An 18635-nucleotide genomic window follows, 5' to 3' on the forward strand; every position below is an offset into this window, starting at 1 on the left:
TGTGTGGTTCAAATTGAAGCTTGCATCGCAATAGCGAGTTTCGGGTGTTCTTTAATAAATGCGGCACATCAAAAATCGTGACAATTGGCCGGTTGTTGACAAAGAAATAATAGGATCCTTGCCTGGGGTGTCGTTCAGCACAGAGCTGAGACAAGGCTTTTTGATTTGTTGGACCTTGGTCGCAAACAGTTGCAACAACTTCAAGGCCAATTTCCTGAAGTCGACCTATTATTTCTTTAATCAGAACCTTTAAATTGTCAGCAGAAACCGTATGAGCAGTAAAATAATAAGCAACTACTTGTTTCCATTGCTTTCTGATGCCTCGGACCATGAAAACAAGAGCGTGGTTGGCTGCCTTGTTTGTCCGCCCCAAAGAACCCAAGTCTTCAAAACCACTAATTAATTGTTGGTGGGCCTCATAATGAAATCCATGGGATAAGGATATTTCATCAATAATCAAAGTGCAAAATCGATTTTGACTTTTCATTTTGATGACTTCTCCTTGCAAGTGCCCCAAAATTGCCTCGTTAATTCCAGGACCAAATGGAATTTTAGATAAAATGGCTTTCAAGGTCCGCGAGGAGGGCAATTGAAAATAAGTTTGCAAATATTTATACAACCGTGGGCTGCGTTTGTAAACAGATAAAGCAAATGCTTTATCCTGTTCACTCCACCTGCGCCCCGATGGTGGTTTGGTCGCGTTTCTGAGTTGTGAATTGATGAATTCCTTCGTTACAGAATTCAGGTTTTCATCAATGAATTCAAATTTGCCAGAGTTGTATAAATCTTGCAGAGTATTTACTTTGCTCCTCTCTTGTTGCAATAATTTTTGCAACTTCGATAAGCGCGAAGTGACATTTCTATGAATGTGATACATTTGCTTTTCTCTTGATGTTAAATCCGCCCTTGAAAGTCTCATTTTGTTTAAAATACCATTTTTGTCACCTTCATTCAAAAAAGCAAATTTTTTGCACCTCCCAGTGATTGCATTATTTCCCTGACAATAATTGTGGTCTTGTTGAACAGTATTGTTGCCTATTATTACTTCACTGTTTGTAAAAAGAGGAAGTCCATGAGCAAAACATCTGGCATTGGATGTTGAAGGCAAATTGCAAATACAAGATGGGTGATTTATTGAATTTTCCACAAAATTATCTTCTGTAACAGAAAGATTTGTTTGTGAAACCTCAACAAACTCCTCTTGTGGGGCCATAACGCATGGTTTTGGAACTACATGTGGATTTAATTTATCCTTCCTCTCATTAACAAAATCGCGACTTTCAAAATGATCCTCACATAAACGCCAAAATTTTGAACTTACAGGATCCTCAATTTTGCAGGCATTCCTCCACAATTCGTGAAGCTTTGGATTCTTAGGGAAAGTGAAGAAATGCTTGTTGGCATGTCCTTTGTTGGGAACATAACCACTGGTGCATCCGGGGTATTTGCAGGAATATTTGCGATAACCAGCCATGACTAAAGTTCGCTTGAGTAGTAGAAATCAAAAATCCGTCACCCCAGCCCAGAGACCAATGCCTTTAAAATAGAAAGAAACACCAATCAAAAAGATGAAGTTATGTTAGCAAAAGAAGAGATACTTATCTTTTTGGTCGGTGCTCAACACCAGGAATTGACTCACTAACGTACTGTAATCAGAATTTTTGCTGTGATTAAACGATTAAACAAATAATTGCTACATACTTCCGGTAACACGTTGAACGATGAGTGACAAAACACAACACTTTTGGCGCGATATTTTCGGCGCGATCTTTTTAGCGATCTGAGCGCAAGCGTAGATGTCATTGTTACGTCAAAAAATACAAATTAATGAAATCCCTAATGAATACGCGCTTGTTTTAAAATAAGCAGTCGTCATTGGTCGTTCCTTTTCATCTCCCCGGGAGTGCAAAGCCCCCCTCGCCTATACTCTCGAGTTGCCAATGCGCGTATCCCACTTTCACCCCCATGATGCAAAATATAAATGCACGTTACGTTATCCACTTCCAGATGTGTGGTGTGACGTTTTTTCGTCACTAGGTTGGCAATAATTTTAATTTTACAATTTCTTATCAAATTGTTATCAACTTCAGTGAAAGGCGACCAAACAACTATGAGACGACACTGTTTCCAGGTGCAGCAGCAGCTGTTTACGCGGGAAGTGAACCGTGGTTCCACTCTTTGACCCAAAACCCATTGATGCAGAGAAGTAATTTATGACCCCACACAATAATACGACTCAAATCAAACAAAAATATATTTTATTCTTAATAAATGAACATAACTTCCAACAAAGTAACCCAAATTAACTCATTTGAAACAAAAAAAAACTCAAATTGGTGAAATTCTTCCAATTAGTCCTTTAATTGGATGTAAGTTTTCCTGGCCTGTTTTTCCAGCTTGATTGATTCGAATTGAGCTTCTTCAACGTTGGCGACACTACGATGTGGCGGCAGTTTAACAGAGCACTGAAACAAATAAATTCCGGAAATGGTTTTCCTTTATCAATAATTGTACCGTTTCTGGCTCAAGGGGGGCCGTGCTGGGGGCCCCACTCAACTCGTTGTGTCTCTGGCGTTCGCTAAGACGGAATTCGCGCCTTTTCCCCGCCGATTCGACATCAATATGCCGCAAAACGGCGCTACTTTCAGCGTAATTTTTGGGGTCGTAGGTGGCCACATTTAACTAAAAATAATTGAATAAAAAATCCAAAAAATCAAAACTTACATTATCCCAACTTTCCTCAGTCGCGACTGGAATGCTAGGGACTGGAAATTTGCTTTTTGACTTCATTTGGGACTTGACAATGGGGGCTTCAATTTTTTTCCGGTCGCTACAAATCTGGTGGTGGTACTAAAACTTGGGGTGAATTTTAAGGTTATATGGGGTTGCTGAAATTACGCGCAATTCGGGTTTGGGGATCATATGACTGGCATTAAAGTCGCAAGGGATCATCTTTTGCTCGCCGTAATTTTTCTTACACTTGACTAAGTGAAAAGACATTTTACAGCGACGGATGTGATGCGAGCTGTTATAAGGACACATTATTTTTTCCTCAGGACTGATAAAAAAAACAGTTGATGGTTAAATCATTGTTTAATGGCTCTTAAAACACAACAAATGAGTACTTACTCGTACAGATCTTCCATTTTTAGATAAATAAACAACTATTTACTCATTTAGAATAAAATTTTACAAAAAACTGACAGTAGTACCAGTAATGGTGGTTAACAAGGGTGGTAAGGTTGGTAACACATGTCACTAAGTACATTTTTTTCATAAACATTTTTGGTATTAAAAATAGAGATTTACTTATTAATTTTAAGTCAAAAATAAAAAACCTAATTTAGAGATTGCAAATTGCGAGTAAAAAGCTACTCGTTCTTATTGAATTGCAGAAACGGTTTTTTCCCTTGGGCACTAATCCTTTCTTGAATGTTGGCACGATTAATCTTATTTTCCGTAATATTGGTGACTGGGCGGTGCTGTGGTAGTTGCACAGTATACTGCAAACAAACGGTAAAAAAATGTAAATCGTGGTACAACTTAATACCGTTTGGGACTGCGCTGGAGTATTTTCACTTAGCTGACTCAGTCTTGCACGTTCATTAAGACGGAATTCTCTTCTTTTCGCACTTGACTCGACATCGAGATGCCGAAGAACATTACTTTTTTCACTATAAGCTTTAGGGTCATATGTGGGAACATTCAACTAAAAAAAATGAGTACTGCCAACCTAATCAAACAAACTTCCTAAAAAGGGGCACCTACATCATCCCAACTTTCCTCCACAGCCACGTCGATTTTCGGAATTGGGAATCGGTTTGACTTCTTCTGCGCCGCCACAATGGGGGCCTCAACTTTTTTCCGGTCGCAACAAATCTGATGGTGGTACTAAAACACAAGTTTTATTCGTGCAATTGGAGGGAAAATTGCTGATTACGCGTAATTCGGGCTCCGGAATCATATGAGTGGCGTTAAAGTCGCAAGGGATCATTTTCTGTTCGCCAAAATTTTTCTTGCACTTGACCAAATGAAAAGCCATTTTGCATCTCCGAATGTGGTGGGACTTGTTATAGGGACACAAGATTTTTTCTTCAGGGCTGAAATTTCGTCAAACATTTCAAGGTTGTGCAATAATAATGCAATTTCACTTACTCATATAAATCCTCCATTTTTTAAGTTTAGAGAAATAAAAATGAGCAAAGACGAGTAAAAGTGAACAGAAAAAAACTGCAGCTCTAGCACTGTAGACAAAACACTCTAAACCACAAAAACAACACAACCACATAAACCACAGCTGATAAAAATACAAAAAATGCGTGTTGTTGTGACCAACTATAAGGAGAAAAAGTAACTATACTCTCAGTGATTTCTTTAAAATTGGAGGTAAAAATTTGAAAAACGATTTATACCAGAGTAAAGTGTAATTTTGACTATGTTTTCAATGTTTTTATTATTACTGTAAGAAATAAGCTGAATCAATAAAGTTTTCACTACATTATCAATAACTTTTTTCCTGACCCAATTTTCTATTATATTATTATCAACTTCCCCTTACCTTTAGCAAACAATGGAAAGCAAACACAAAAGGTAGGGAAGCAATAACTTATCGATCAAACTTGCTATCTTCGCAAATTTGAACACAAGAATGAAGACTACAAATTTCTGCACTTGTATTTTTCTCACATTTCTCACTGATTTTATTGCAAGTCAAAAAAGTGATCATTTTCCACTCCCAGATCATACATTTTCTAAAGATTAGTTTTTAGCTCCCGTGGTTTCAAGAACTTGTGTCAATAAATACGATTGTGGAGCAGCTTTTGGGTATATTTGTGGCCACAACCAAACCTGTCGATGTGACCGTAATTATATTCTTAATAGTTATGGAGATAAATGTGTGGGAGGTATTTTTTTTCCTTAAATTGAAAAAAGAATAAACCACGTGGTTGCAGGTGTGGGGCAAAGGTGTCGATATGATGAACACTGCATCGAGGGGGCTTTCTGTCAGTTTCAAATTAAATGCGAATGTAAGGACGAACTCTACCCCTCAGAAAATGGTCTCGCATGCTCGAGTAACTCGCCCAAAAAGTAGCACAAGTAGAATTTAATAATGTTTTTGTAGGATCTAAACAAATAGTAAATGCACCACGTGCTTTCGAAATTGCAATTTTCTTGTTCTATGTGTTAAAAGTTTCCTAAAATTATTATACTACTATAAGTATGGAATCCTGTTTTTCAAGGTAGAAGGCATATTATACAAACTTATGTACCTAGATAACGATTTTAAACGAAATAAGTCGCGAAATAGCGAGATTTTTGCTACAATTACAATATAACTTGGGGTAAAATAAAAAGCAGACCCTATTCACTAATAAATACAGTTAATAAATAGACACTGTTAAAATGTTATAAAGAAAATGTGTTTTATTATGTAAAATAAATAACAAACAAGATATTTATTACACTAAACAATAAACTTTTTGTGGAAATTACATCACTGGCCGCATTCTTTCCCTCCCCGTCTAGTATTTTTTCAATATTGCAGTCACCACTCTTGTTGGTTCCGAACAAACACATACATTTTTTGTTCTCACACCTGACATTTCCATTCATTTCCTTTTTGTAAATGCACTCCTCGTTCTTTTCGCATGATTGCCCAATCTGTTTCGTCCTGACACACCTACTGCCATATTTGTGTGACCCAGGCAAGCAGCCACAAACCCCTTTATTGCAAACACTCTCTGACAAAAATTTCGAACACTGGCCATCAAAATCGCACGGCTCTCCGAACTCGGTCGCGGCTAAAACAACAATTAACTTTCCACAATTAGCAAATACAGTAAGTTACCTTTAACACACTCAGTCTCGTTTCGTGACAAAGTGTAAGCCGTCTGGCACACACATTTTTCCAAGCACCTCGCATTGGGAACCGAGATACATTCCTTGTCTGATTTACAAGGTTGTCCCAAATTTCTTGAGCCGAGACAGAGAGTCTTGTCAGGTGATGGTGCTTCGTTTTTACGACATGTGCAGACGCCAGCCACGCAAAAAGCATAAGTACCGTCGCTCAGAAGACAGTTATCGTGAACCATGCAGACTTCGCCCAATCCTGCGATTTTTTTGTGAAATAATTTAGATTTTTTTGGGGGTGTTTACATACTAACATCGGCGAAACATTTTCTCTGAACGCTGTGGCTTCCGGGGCTGCATTCGCATATTTTCTTGTCATTGCATACGGCAAGAGGGGTTGCCACCAACTGGCATTGGAAGTCTTCCTCGCAGGCGTCCCCCAAATACACTCCTGATAAATAAGTCAAAGTTATTTTATTGATTGCGATCATTATCGTTAATAATTGTGTAAATTGAAATTGTAGGTATTGATAAGAGACGATGAATAAAAATTTGAACGCTTACTTGGCAAACATTCATAATCTGTTGCGTTTATCCGATTTAGTTCGAATCCTTCCGTGCATTTGCATTTTCCATACGTATTATCATCATTTCCGTAACAAAAAGAATTATTCTTACAGTCGGCATCGTTGCGACATGAAACGTAAGATTCTGGAAACAACAGGAAAGTATGTTAAATTAATGCATTTTGGAGGTATTTCATAACAATTCAAAATATGAAAAGGACGAAAAAGTTTACAATACTTACGAATCTGTTGTTTAGCAAATAGTTCTTCCGAACGTACACATATAAACAAAAGTGCTTCAATTACTACGAGAAAATAAAACTTTGCTGAAACCATTGTTAACTGTCTCAAACAATGTTCACTAAAATTTTATCTACAGCGATTACCTACTTCTAAAGATAAGAGATTATATTTTATATATTTACGTGTTTCAAAATACTCTGAATGTGATTGTCCTATGCTATGAGTGCTATGACTACGACCAAAAAGTAGTAATGCGAGGAATGAACTTAAAAGCAGTAAGGAGTTAAGCTTGTGAAGTTCTTTATTAATATTTTGAAAAATGTTTTAAACAAATTTTATACAGTAATGGAACTAACATTACTGGTGTCAATATTTTATGTGGAGTCATTCGGTCATTTCTGAGCGACTTTTAGGAGGGTTTCAAAAATCACATATAATTTTGAGTTCAAAGTAGTCCACAATTCTTCAAATTTGTAATTTTTGAAAATTGATATGTTGTTACTACCACCAGAGCCTCTTGTCGGTAAAGCTCAAATTATGAGACAACCTGTATTTGTTGAATTGGTAATTATTTATAATTATAATTATTCGTTTGAAAGTTCAATTTTTTAGGGATTTTCGCACTTCCCGCTTGATTTTGGCAGTTTTGTCTTTTATTTTTTTGACAGAGTGATGACAACTGGTTTTGACAGCCTAAACAACCGCAAGTCACGTTAAGTTTTGAATTAGTTCGTGCAAAATTCTCCCAGAATGTCCCGCGGTAGCAGTGCCGGATTCGACCGCCACATTACCATTTTCTCCCCCGAGGGGCGGCTCTACCAAGTCGAGTATGCCTTCAAAGCCATCAACCAGGCCGGGCTAACCTCGGTGGCCCTCAAGGGGGTGGATTCCGCCGTGTGTGTGACCCAGAGGAAGATCCCCGACAAGCTCATCGATGCCGCCACCATCACGCATTTGTTCCAGCTGACGGAGAGCTCGGGGTGTGTTATGACAGGGATGATCGCTGATAGCAAGTCTCAAGTGCAGCGAGCGCGCTATGAGGCGGCTCAGTTCAAGTATAAATATGGGTACGAGATGCCCATCGATTCCCTGTGCAGGAGAGTGGCGGACATCTCGCAGGTTTACACCCAGAATGCCGAAATGAGGCCTCTGGGGTGCTCTATGGTGCTGATTGGGTACGACCCCGAAATCGGGCCCTGCGTGTACAAGGCGGACCCCGCGGGGTATTACTGTGGCTATAGAGCTATAAGTGTGGGGGCGAAGCAAACCGAAGCCAACAGTTACTTGGAAAAGAAGTTGAAGAAGAAACAAGAATTGCAATTTGATGATGCTATCCAGCTGGCCATTTCGTGTCTTTCGAGTGTTCTCTCGGTCGATTTTAAGCCGACGGAAATTGAAGTAGGAGTTGTGTCGAAAGAAGAGCCCAAATTCAGGAAATTGACCGAAGCTGAGATCGATAGACATTTGACAGCGATTGCCGAAAAAGATTAATTTCTCTTTATGTTAATTTTAATTGAAAGGTTTTGTATTATTAAAGTAATAAAAACTTTAAACACAAATTCCAAGTTTTATTTCACAAACCTAAGGATTATGACACATCTAACATGCTCCTAACCCTACACTTTCCAACGTTTGTAAAATAAGTACCCCGAAACTAGAAAAAATGACGATACCATTTTTTAAAAGATGTTTAAAATATAAACCAAAGTTTTTTGGCATCCATTTGCGCTTTATCCATAGAAATTTGAAAAATTTGCGCCACATCTGACAGTCGATATAACCTCAATTTTCGCTCAGCTTCACAACGCAAACGCCCCAAAATCGGCGAAAATGCCGGTGCCTCTTTTGAAAGACTCCCAAATGCAGTTTGGGGCTATCACATTTTTTGCAAAGCAACATAAAGGCGATACGTGCGGGAGTAACGGTCTTCCTCTAACTCCAAACTCAATAATTATAATTGGAAGGGCACAAATTCTCAAAACAATCAAAAATCCGTACTTATGCCAATATTTAGATATAGTGAGGGGCAAACACGGTGAGTCATTTTTTATTGCATGGTGTGAGAATCGTTATAAAAAAATTCTAGAAAGGACAGTGGTCGTGTCCCAGTATTGTGGGACCCCCTTGTCTGATTATATCACAAAAGAGCCGTTCGATTACGACGACGTTAGAAGATTCGCTTATCAAATTTTGACCGCTTTGAATTATTTACATGAACGCAAAATCGTGCATAGAAATTTAAGCACGGAAAACATCTTATTGCAGAAAAACAAAGACATTAAGTTGTTCAATTACGGCCTTTTTTATATGACAGGATGCGGACAATTAGTTTCATTCCCAATAATGTAAGTCAATGATGAAAAATAATATTAATATTTGACGTGTCATGCACTTCATTCACCTGACTCCGTGGCGCAACGGTAGCGCGTCTGACTCCAGATCAGAAGGTTGCGTGTTCAAATCACGTCGGGGTCAAACTTTTTTTTCTTTTTTCCAGGCAAATATTATATAGCGCTCCGGAAATATACCTCGATAGCCCCACCAGCACACAAGCTGACCCTAAAACTGACATTTGGTCGCTCGGAATTGTTTTAATTGAATTAATTTTAAACAAAGTCTTGTGGCAGTCTTTGAAGTTGGGGCAAAGAATCCGGAAAATTTTAAGTCTTGTGCAGTGCAACACCTCGGTCTTTGAGCGAATTGCGCGCGAGCACAACTGTTACGACAAATATGAGGTGAAAAAAAACAACAAAAATCAATTTATTTATTTTATTAATTAGAGTGTCCCCAACGATTTGAGAGAAATTATTGAAGCGTGTCTCAATATTTACCCCCAGAACCGCCCAACATGTCACGAATTACTGGCCAACCCCGTTTTTCAGTCTTTCAAGTCGGAAAAAACGGTCAATAAGAGCAAAATTTGCGAGCCGTTTGAAATTTTTACAATTCGTGAATTGTATCACTGGTGGCAGTTGGCCGGAGGCGACGTTTTTCAAGAACTCAAAAAGCAAGGATTGATACGTTCAAGCCCCCCTATTCTGTCGCTCCCAAAGTATTGTACCCCCTTGGAAAAATAATTTAATCAAGATGAAATTTTAGTTTGGTGACTATTGAAGGCACAACAGTAGGCCAAGAGCGCAACCCTGCCACTCTGTACGACCCCCGAATTGTCCAAATGCCCCTCGACACGCTCTACCAACGCTTTGCCCACATTCCGTTAAATTGTTTCTATCCATTGATCCACAGTACTTCGAAAATAATCGAAAGCGGGGTTCCCCCGGCTTACGATGCGACAGGTTTGCCTCTAGTTATTAGGGAAAGAGACCCGGAGTATCAGTTTCATAGGGTCATTCTGTTCCGCAGGCTTTTACACGTAAAACGTCGGACGAAACGTTTATAGGGCGTTAATCACGGTAAGTTTTAGGGGTACCCCCATACGAAAGACATGATTTTGAAGGAGGCCTCAAAGGACATTCCCCCACTTCTCAGAGGGGAGATTTGGGCCGCTTTGCTCGACGTTAAAGGCGACTACGAGCGCCAGTATTTGCGAATTGATAAAGAAACCTCGACTACGACTGACCGCCAAGTAATAATTGAAAAAAATCGAAAAAACACCATTTTCCGTCGTGTAATTGTAGATCGAAGTTGATATTCCGCGTTGCCACCAATACAACGAACTGCTCTCGTCTGCCGAAGGCCACAAGAAACTGAAACGCATTCTCAAAGCTTGGGTTTACCAAAACTCGAATTACGTTTACTGGCAAGGCTTGGATTCCCTCACAGCGCCTTTTCTCTTCTTGAATTTCAACAACGAAGCCAAAGCTTTTGCTTGTTTGTCCGCTTTCATCCCCAAATATTTACACAAGTTTTTCCTCAAAGACAACTCAATGGTCATTCAAGAGTATTTAGCCAAATTCTCGCAACTGATCGCGTTCCACGACCCGCACCTCGCCAATCACCTCCACGAGATTAACTTTTATCCGGAATTGTTCGCCATTCCGTGGTTTTTGACCGTGTTTTCACGTACGTTCAATTAATACTCGGCATTTTTTCCACACAATCGAGTGAATTTTAGACGTTTTCCCGCTCTACAAGATCCTGCATTTGTGGGACAAGCTGTTATTGGGCGACTCCTCATTTCCGCTACATATCGGACTGTCTGTATTAACACAATTGAGGGACCGTCTGCTCAATTCTGGTTTCAACGAGTGTATTTTACTATTCTCCGATTTGCCGGAGGTCGATATCGAGAAATGCGTCTCCTATTCGACTGCCACGTTCCAATCGACTCCCAAAAGTATAACAGCGCGGGAACACCAGAACGGGAAATACCACCCGAAAAATGAGCTAGTCAGTGATTATTATTGTATTTTTGAGTTTGAGTCAATAATTTTTAGGACATAAGCAATGTGAGTTTGCAGGAGTTGAACCGGGAGAGGTGCCCCCGGCTCAGTGCTTCCGACTTCGTCGATTTGGTGCGACTTGAGCCGGAAAAACTCCTGATTATTGATATCCGCAATCCGGTGCAGTACGAATCAATTAAATAAATTGCGCCGCATTTTCGCTCCTCTTTTCAGGTTTAACCGCTCCTCGGTCGTCAATAGCGTAAACATCCCGTTTTCTAGCGTAACCTTCGGCGAAGCCAGCCTGGAAAACGTGGGCCAACACAGCACGACAATAAAAAACAGCGGGGGCAAAATAATCGTAATTGTGGGGAACGAAGAGACCGATTTGGAGCTGGTAGGTCGATAGCACGTTGATAATAAACGAATGGGTGGTTTCAGTTCCCCAAATTTTTGCTCAAGTGTGGCGTGAGCAGGGTGTGCGTCTTGCACGGCGGCTTCAGTCTTCTGCCAACGATCACGCCGTCGATTTTAATCTCGCAATCAAATCTGATCAATTAACTTGCGTGCTATTTATACCGACTTGTTTCCATGTTATTTATGTTTATAATAAATGACCGTTTGTTATTACCATTATTACATAATGCACTTGCATCCGAGGCCCCCAGTCCCCCATTGGTTGGTTTGAATTTGCGCTGGTGAATGAGGGCCGGGTATTGGGCTATCTTGTCTTCAAGGTGAAAGCGATAACCTCAGCACGCCGCACCAGCTTTCCCTTCCCTCGGAAAAACACACAATCATCGCTGGACGGCGAGGTCGCGCGCGATAATTTTCCCATTTTTAACGCAAAGACGAAGATGTCAGAGCCTCAGTGCAAAAGAAGCAAGATGACCAGCTCGCTGGAACAGCTGAAGGCTTTGACCACGGTGGTGGCCGACACCGGGGATTTCGAAGGTAGGGATTAGGGATTCGCGGGATAGGACATGTCCAAGGTGACCTTAGGCATTAGCAATCAATTAAACCATGGTTTTTTACTCTCCTTCAAGCAATGAAAAACTACAAACCGACCGACGCCACCACCAACCCCTCCCTAATCCTGGCCGCCTCCGCCCTCCCCCAGTACAAACACCTGGTGCAGAAGGCCGTGCAATACGGCAACAAGGTGGGCCAAACCACCGAGGAAAAGCTGGAAAATGCGATGGACCTACTGTGTGTCCTTTTCGGCGTGGAAATTCTGAAAATCGTCCCTGGACGCGTCTCGACTGAAGTCGACGCTCGATTATCCTTCGACAAGGAAGCGAGTATCGCGAAAGCGAAAAAGCTGATCCAGCTTTACGCCGACCACGGGATCGCCAAAGAGCGCGTTTTGATCAAACTGGCCTCCACCTGGGAGGGCATCCAGGCTGCGCGCGAGCTGGAGCAGAAGCACGGAATCCACTGCAATCTCACCCTTTTGTTCAACTTTGCCCAAGCAGTGGCGTGTGCCGAGGCCGGGGTGACCCTAATTTCGCCCTTTGTGGGGCGCATCCTCGACTGGAACATCGCCAACACTGATAAGAAATCCTACACGGGGGACGAGGACCCGGGGGTGGTGTCCGTCACCAAGATTTACAATTATTACAAGAAGTTTGGGTACAAGACGGTGGTTATGGGGGCGTCGTTCAGGAACATTGGTGGGTTTTGTTTAAAGTTGTGTTTTTTAATTTTGTTTAGAGGAGATTAAGGCATTGGCCGGGTGTGACTTGTTGACGATCAGTCCCAAGCTTTTGGGGGAGTTGGAGGCGTCGGGCGACCCCGTCCCCAGGAAGTTGTCGCCGGAAAACGCCGCCAAACAGCCGCTGGAGAAGATCGCGCTGACTGAATCGACCTTCAGGTGGATGCTCAATGAGGATAAAATGGCCACGGATAAGCTGTCGGAAGGGATCAGGAATTTCGCAGCCGATAGTGTCAAGTTGGAGAATACGATCAAAACGCAACTGAAAGCGTCTCCGAAAAAATAAGCACGATTGCATTCCTTTGTAACGTTTTATATTGTGTCTAAGTTGAAAATATATAAATTTAATGCTTCAGGTTGTTTTATTTCGTATCCTGGAAAAATGATAATTGCATGGTGCGATAAAAATTATGCAATTAAAGTATGAATAAGCAAAAGTGATGTAATGACGTGTGATTAAAGAAGCGATCAAATATCGTCATTTGTGATTTGCAAATATGGTTACGAGTTTTTTATAAATAAAATAGAATAAAAATGAAAAAAATCCGTCGCTTGGGCGGCTTTGAATTATTAAAGATACAGCCAAAAATCTTGCGGCCTTTTTATAGGAATAATTTTCATTCTCTTTCAACTTTCTTTCATTAAATCTTTAACCAAATTCGCAGCGTTTTGAAAATATGGGACGTAGAACAGCGATTACGGCGGAATTGAAAGAGCCAGGAAAAAAATTTAAATTTCGTGAACTGCTAATATAATGCGTAGATTGAGACGTAGAATTCAATGGAGTAAACCGTTTTGCTATAAGTCTAAGTTTCCAAAAAAACACGCAATTTTCACTTTTTTCAATTATTAAACGGCGATTACGGCGAAACTAAAAGAGCTACGAAAATTGTAGTTTATTATACAACTAAAAAAAGTTGTTCATTACCTCTGAGTGATGTGTTCTGAAACGAATGCGGGCTGCGGTGCGGCGCAATAAACGCAATAACAACTATTATTCCATCGTAAAGAGCACATCTGCAGATGTGTTTTAAAGATTTTTTTTAATTTACTTTATTTTCTCAATTACGCCAAAACTATTAAAAAAAGTGGCACTATTTTGATTCTGACCTCTGTAAAACGATCTGGGTAATTGGCGTCAAGAAAATCGCCAAATTTTCTATAGTTTTTTAAAATTTTACTTATTTTTTCTTTTATTTCCATTTTTCTCGAAAACTATTAGTCTGAAAACAATGATCTTTTTTTAGAAAGATAGATAATTAAAAGAGCTTTTCAACGGTAGTAAACTTCATCGGATTATCTCTAATAGTTCCGGAGTTATTGCTCGATAAATGTTCCGGCTACCGAAATTGACCAAAATCGCGACAAAAATTTTAACAACTCCAGAGAGTTGTAAAAGCATAATCCATAAACTTTGAGAGAACAAGTTAAGCAATATTTGTTTTGTTTTAAGGACAGTAAAATTTAGAACGAAAAACCCAAAAAAATGTAATTTAACTTAATTTCAAAGTTATAGGCCAACCTGAACGCATTTCATTCGTCCTAATTTGTTGTGACCAAGGTTTTGGGTAGTTTTTTATTTCATGTTTTGTGTAGTCATTAAAAAACGGTGTTACTTAAATGTTAGTTTATTTTACAATAAAAACTATAAACAAATATGCTGTTAGGAATATTTATACATGTATGTTTCACACTTTACGTAAAATATGTACATAGCTGTTACAAAACCTAGATCAGTGAAGACAAAAGCTGGCCTCTGTATAAAATAAATAGCGTATGTTAAGCTCACTTACACAACAATCATTTCTGAAAAATCGAAGCAATTTTACAAAACCGAATTTCGAGAATCAAGACACTTATCTCCGAAAAGAATAATTTTTGCTGTCGACTTTGTATTTCCGCCATACATGCATAAAATTCTGTTACAATGAAGTAACACTATCACTTGATTCAAACTAAATACCGGATATCGTGAAGGTTATCCTTTGGCGTGACCAAGTCCTTAAAATAATCTAAAACTCGATTTAAAAATGGAATCCTCCCATCGGCACCGACTGATCCGAGCTGAAATGGTACTGCTGTTGGTCGGGATTCACCGAGGGCGCCACAGTCGTGTCCTCCTCCTCCGTCCCGAAGAAGTGTTCAATAATGTCGAAGGCCTTCTGATAAATCTCCATATTGACATGCGATTGCAAAAATTCGATTTTATCCAACCCTGCAACAATCGCGCTACATTTCCGATTGAACAATACGATTCAAGTACCATAGCACTGCTCGATTAGCACAGCATACGGGTTGGTCCCCGAGTGATTCTTGGCGTCTTGCTCCCCTAATCTCAGAATATTCTCCAGGCCGTTGAGGGCCACTTGCACGATTTTCGCGTCCATGACGGTCAAAAGGTCACAAAGCGGCCCAATGCAAGCCTGGTTCACTAGATACCTGATCTGGTCGGGTGTGCCCCCGCTGGTGGCATTCGTGATAGCCCAGGCCGCCTCCTTCCGCGTCTTAAACTCCGCCTTGCTCAAAATCTCTATCAAAACCGGGAAAATGTTCGCGTCTATGACCGCCTGGATTTGCTGCCGGTTTCCAGCCGTGATGTTGCTGATCGTCCAACACGCCTCCTTCCTCACGGACTCCTTCGAGGATGACAACAAGTGGTGCAAGCAATGTAGAGCGGAGCAGTTTAGTATGACCTGAGTTTGGACGTCGTCACCAGTCACTATGTTGCCGACAGCGCGCAGAGCTGCCGAGACTACGTTGGGCTGTTGGTGCATTAGCAATTCGACCAGTTTCCGACAAACGCCGGCGTCTATGACCGCCTGGATTTTTTCGTTAGGACCGTCGGATAGGTAGCTCAAGGCCCAGCAAGTGTCAGAGAGCACGTCAGGGTCGGAGTGAAACAAGAGACGAGCGAGTACGGGCAGAGCTGGGGAGACTTTCGCAAAGTCTGGAGGAGGGTTCTTGCCCCTGCAGAGGTTCGAAAGCGCCCACACGGCATTGCGAGTCATCGATAAACGCGTCGATTTACTAAGGAGTCTAAATAATTACATAATTAGATGTTTCAAATATTTTAAACCAGTTTTATTAGGTACTGTTTTTATTAAGTGTCAGAGATTCCTTCCCCACTGTTTTTTAAATCCTGGCCGGAGAAGCTTCTCGCTTCAAAAGTAACACTAATAAATTGCTTAAACTCTTGAAAAAGACAAAAAAAAACTTGTAAATAATTATTCACAAAAAATGTGTTTCTAGTTTAATAATGTAATAAAACAATTAAAAAAATAAATATAATGCCATTTTTGATCTGTTAAAAATGCTCGACAAAAGCAAAATAACATTATCTTTGGGGAGTTTTCAGCTAATTTTTGACAAAGTTTTATGAAACAATTACGTTTCCAGTTAAAAAAAGAAGAAAAACAGACTAAAGTTTAGAGAATTGCATAGTCTTTTGAGAAAGCCTGGTTTGGTTTGATTTTTCAGCTACTTTATAGAAATTTTTTATTAAAAATCTAGCGATGTTTGGCTTATTTTACTGCTATTTTGCGAAATATCTGTATTTTTACACGGGCTTACACGCCCAAAAAAAGCAAAAAATATTTAATTTTCGATGTAATTAAGTACTTTTTAGCCCCGTATAGGTCAGTACCCCCAAAAATAAATTTTTTGCTAAGAGAAGTTGTTAAAATAATTCGAAAAAGCCATAAGTTATGTAAGCTTATATCACTGTAGTAGATGTGCATACCTCTAAATATTTTTGGTTTTCTTACTTATTTAAAAGATGCTGCTTTTTTGGGTGTCCTTTAGAAAAGTTTTTTAAAACGATTTCTAAAATTGAATTTGCTTAAAACATTTTTGAAAAATTCGCCTCAAAAAATTTTTCTTCGTATCTCTGTATTTTATAAAAATAATTCATTTTTAGAATTGAAAATCTTCGAAAGAAAGATTCACTTATTTAGTTATATGAATTTTGTGTTCTAATAACACTTCTAACTTATTATGAAACAACTTCTATCTAAAGATATTTTTTTCTTGATTTCAATTTTTCAGTTTCTTTTTTAATTTGGACTGTTATACGTCAGATCTTATGTTGTGTAATTTAATTGAACGTTGTGTCGCTTTTCCCAATTTTTTTTTCTATTAAAACTTTTCAATAATTAATACTTAATGGAAAATATTTTTTACTAAAAATACATATTTTTATATTTGTTTTGATAATATAGACGGTTAGTTCGTGGAATAAAGGATATTAATTTTTTTATTAACTTATCATTATAATTTATTATCTACATTTTGATATAATGTTGGAAATCAATTTAGGTATACATACAATTTTCTACAGCACAAGCAAGTCGTTTTTTGAAGTGTGTATGAAAATCTAAACCAAGTGTGGTTTTCTATCGAATGTAGCGATTTTTCAGCATTTGTTTACGAATTCCGTCGAAATTCAGGTTCAAAAACGTGTGGTTTACCACAATCTTGCGAAAAAAAACGAGTATTTAGTTCAAACACATGCTTAAACGCGTCAGAAAAACAAAAATCATGTAGTTTTTAACAGAATTAAGTAACTCAGAGAAGTGCGTAATCACTTAAAAATGGTACAAACAACCTAATTTCGCACCTTTTTAGCGATATCTTTACGAAATTCGTCGAAATTATTATCAAAAACATCCACAATGAATATTTTTTTAAATTATACCAAAATATCAATTGAAAAATAAATAAGTGTTAATAAATTATGGTGGAAGAAAGACAACTTCGTGACCTGTACAGAAATAGTGTACTTACTGTAAGAGTGGAACCAAAATACCCGAATCCAGGACGTGATCTCTACATTCGGGTGAATCCCCTGCTATATTCCCTAATGCCCAAACAGCTTGCTCCTGCAACGAACCTTGAACCACTGAAACTCCCTAACTTGGCACAACCTACCTGAACATCCTCATATTGACTGCTCAACAAACGTATAAAAATAGGAACAGCACCAGCTTCAATGACCATCCTGGTTTGCTGAGAGGTACCAGAGGCAACGTTGGTCAAAGCCCATGCTGCTTCAAACTGTACCAAACATTAATAAATTAATATATGTAATGACCGCGGCCTATGACTTTAAAATTAAGTTGGCAAAGCCACATATTTAATAAAAGAAATGGCACGCAATACCTGAAGGCTACAATTGTTTGAATTCTGCAAAAACTCTACAAATCGTGGGATGATCCCGGTCTGGACCACCTCATCAATGGGTGGGTTGGGTTCGTAGCTCAGCAGTTGTCTGAATTTTTGCGTGGCGCTGATTTGCTGCTCCACGTCGGGGCTGTACAACGCCTGGACCATTTCGGGGGTGATCATGGGCGAGACAGGCGAGAGGATCTCGCTGTCCACTTGCAGATGGTCATTGTCCTCGGCCAATTGGTTGACGTTAACATTCCGCCGCTTGTTCAGCTGCTGTTCCCGTTTCTGTTTCCTTAACTGGAGGCCTTCTTCCTCTCGCCGCCGTCGCAACTCGACGCTGTCCAGCGCCGCGTTTTTGTAGCGGTGTTTGTGAGCGGAGCCCGACATCTGAGCGATGAGTCAACAGTTGAAAATTATTGATTTTTTACGCAAAAAATATCGACCTTGTGGGGTTAAAGCGGGCGGATTCGTGACAGGGAGAGACCAGAAAGGGGAAATCTGTGAGGGTTTAACCTAGCCAAGGCAAGGCTTTTGACAGGTAAACCAGGAAATTTGCTAAATTACCTTCCGTAATGTCCGACGGTTTTTCTCACACTCAGATGGAAACACACATTTGATACTTTTGGACGAATCAGGAATTCAGCGATAATTGGAAATGGAATCGTGAAAATGAAAATTCTGGCATTCGGAACTATTTGCAACACTGCGGAAGGAATGACAGGCAATAAAATCCCTATTAACCAATCAAGTCCT

General features: G+C 39.6%; 7 protein-coding genes and 1 non-coding gene across 9 annotated transcripts; 4 read left to right on the forward strand and 4 right to left on the reverse strand.

Annotated features, from left to right (window-relative positions):
• Positions 1-2241: 2241 nt before the first annotated feature.
• On the reverse strand, positions 2242-3263 carry LOC100142543 (gametocyte-specific factor 1 homolog). Its single transcript, XM_008197203.3, has 5 exons — positions 3130-3263; positions 2899-3058; positions 2725-2850; positions 2515-2682; positions 2242-2465 (listed from the first exon to the last, which is right to left on the reverse strand). Exons 1-5 carry the CDS (start codon positions 3144-3146, stop codon positions 2352-2354), a joined length of 585 nt encoding a protein of 194 aa, XP_008195425.2. The 5' UTR covers positions 3147-3263; the 3' UTR covers positions 2242-2351.
• On the reverse strand, positions 3075-4332 carry LOC100141657 (gametocyte-specific factor 1 homolog). Its single transcript, XM_001808460.4, has 5 exons — positions 4156-4332; positions 3941-4100; positions 3769-3891; positions 3551-3709; positions 3075-3503 (listed from the first exon to the last, which is right to left on the reverse strand). The coding sequence occupies exons 1-5, from the start codon at positions 4170-4172 to the stop codon at positions 3372-3374; spliced, it is 591 nt and encodes a 196-aa protein (XP_001808512.2). The 5' UTR covers positions 4173-4332; the 3' UTR covers positions 3075-3371.
• Positions 4333-5398: 1066 nt separating this feature from the next.
• Positions 5399-6819, reverse strand: LOC657167 (neurogenic locus Notch protein). Its single transcript, XM_963639.5, has 5 exons — positions 6659-6819; positions 6415-6561; positions 6161-6301; positions 5849-6109; positions 5399-5801 (listed from the first exon to the last, which is right to left on the reverse strand). Exons 1-5 carry the CDS (start codon positions 6750-6752, stop codon positions 5428-5430), a joined length of 1017 nt encoding a protein of 338 aa, XP_968732.1. The 5' UTR covers positions 6753-6819; the 3' UTR covers positions 5399-5427.
• Positions 6820-7302: 483 nt separating this feature from the next.
• LOC657082 (proteasome subunit alpha type-6) lies at positions 7303-8218 on the forward strand. The gene has a single exon (XM_963562.5). The coding sequence runs from the start codon at positions 7410-7412 to the stop codon at positions 8148-8150; it is 741 nt and encodes a 246-aa protein (XP_968655.1). The 5' UTR covers positions 7303-7409; the 3' UTR covers positions 8151-8218.
• Positions 8219-8339: 121 nt separating this feature from the next.
• LOC657002 (uncharacterized protein) lies at positions 8340-11638 on the forward strand. The gene is made up of 11 exons (XM_963491.4): positions 8340-8694; positions 8746-9004; positions 9157-9394; positions 9440-9711; positions 9759-10032; positions 10084-10245; positions 10298-10682; positions 10735-11009; positions 11057-11187; positions 11237-11399; positions 11444-11638. Exons 1-11 carry the CDS (start codon positions 8490-8492, stop codon positions 11561-11563), a joined length of 2484 nt encoding a protein of 827 aa, XP_968584.1. The 5' UTR covers positions 8340-8489; the 3' UTR covers positions 11564-11638.
• Positions 9063-9134, forward strand: TRNAW-CCA (transfer RNA tryptophan (anticodon CCA)). The gene has a single exon. It is a non-coding gene; the product is annotated as a tRNA-Trp (tRNA).
• Positions 11639-11762: 124 nt separating the features above from the next.
• Positions 11763-13069, forward strand: Taldo (Transaldolase). The gene is made up of 3 exons (XM_961492.5): positions 11763-11956; positions 12049-12675; positions 12716-13069. Exons 1-3 carry the CDS (start codon positions 11860-11862, stop codon positions 13000-13002), a joined length of 1011 nt encoding a protein of 336 aa, XP_966585.1. The 5' UTR covers positions 11763-11859; the 3' UTR covers positions 13003-13069.
• A 1259-nt stretch (positions 13070-14328) lies between these two features.
• On the reverse strand, positions 14329-18602 carry Kap-alpha1 (karyopherin alpha1). 2 transcript variants are annotated; one of them, XM_064356368.1, is made up of 7 exons: positions 18447-18591; positions 18326-18395; positions 17874-18269; positions 17643-17768; positions 17499-17593; positions 14980-15752; positions 14329-14931 (listed from the first exon to the last, which is right to left on the reverse strand). In XM_064356368.1, the coding sequence occupies exons 3-7, from the start codon at positions 18267-18269 to the stop codon at positions 14741-14743; spliced, it is 1581 nt and encodes a 526-aa protein (XP_064212438.1). In that variant the 5' UTR covers positions 18326-18395; positions 18447-18591; the 3' UTR covers positions 14329-14740. The 2 variants fall into 2 exon arrangements, with proteins under 2 accessions (XP_064212438.1, XP_968505.1); XM_963412.5 differs by lacking the exon at positions 18326-18395 and having other exon boundaries at positions 18447-18602.
• Positions 18603-18635: the final 33 nt, after the last annotated feature.

This window comes from Tribolium castaneum, chromosome 4 (genome assembly GCF_031307605.1).
Source record: "Tribolium castaneum strain GA2 chromosome 4, icTriCast1.1, whole genome shotgun sequence".
Lineage (NCBI taxonomy): Eukaryota > Metazoa > Arthropoda > Insecta > Coleoptera > Tenebrionidae > Tribolium > Tribolium castaneum.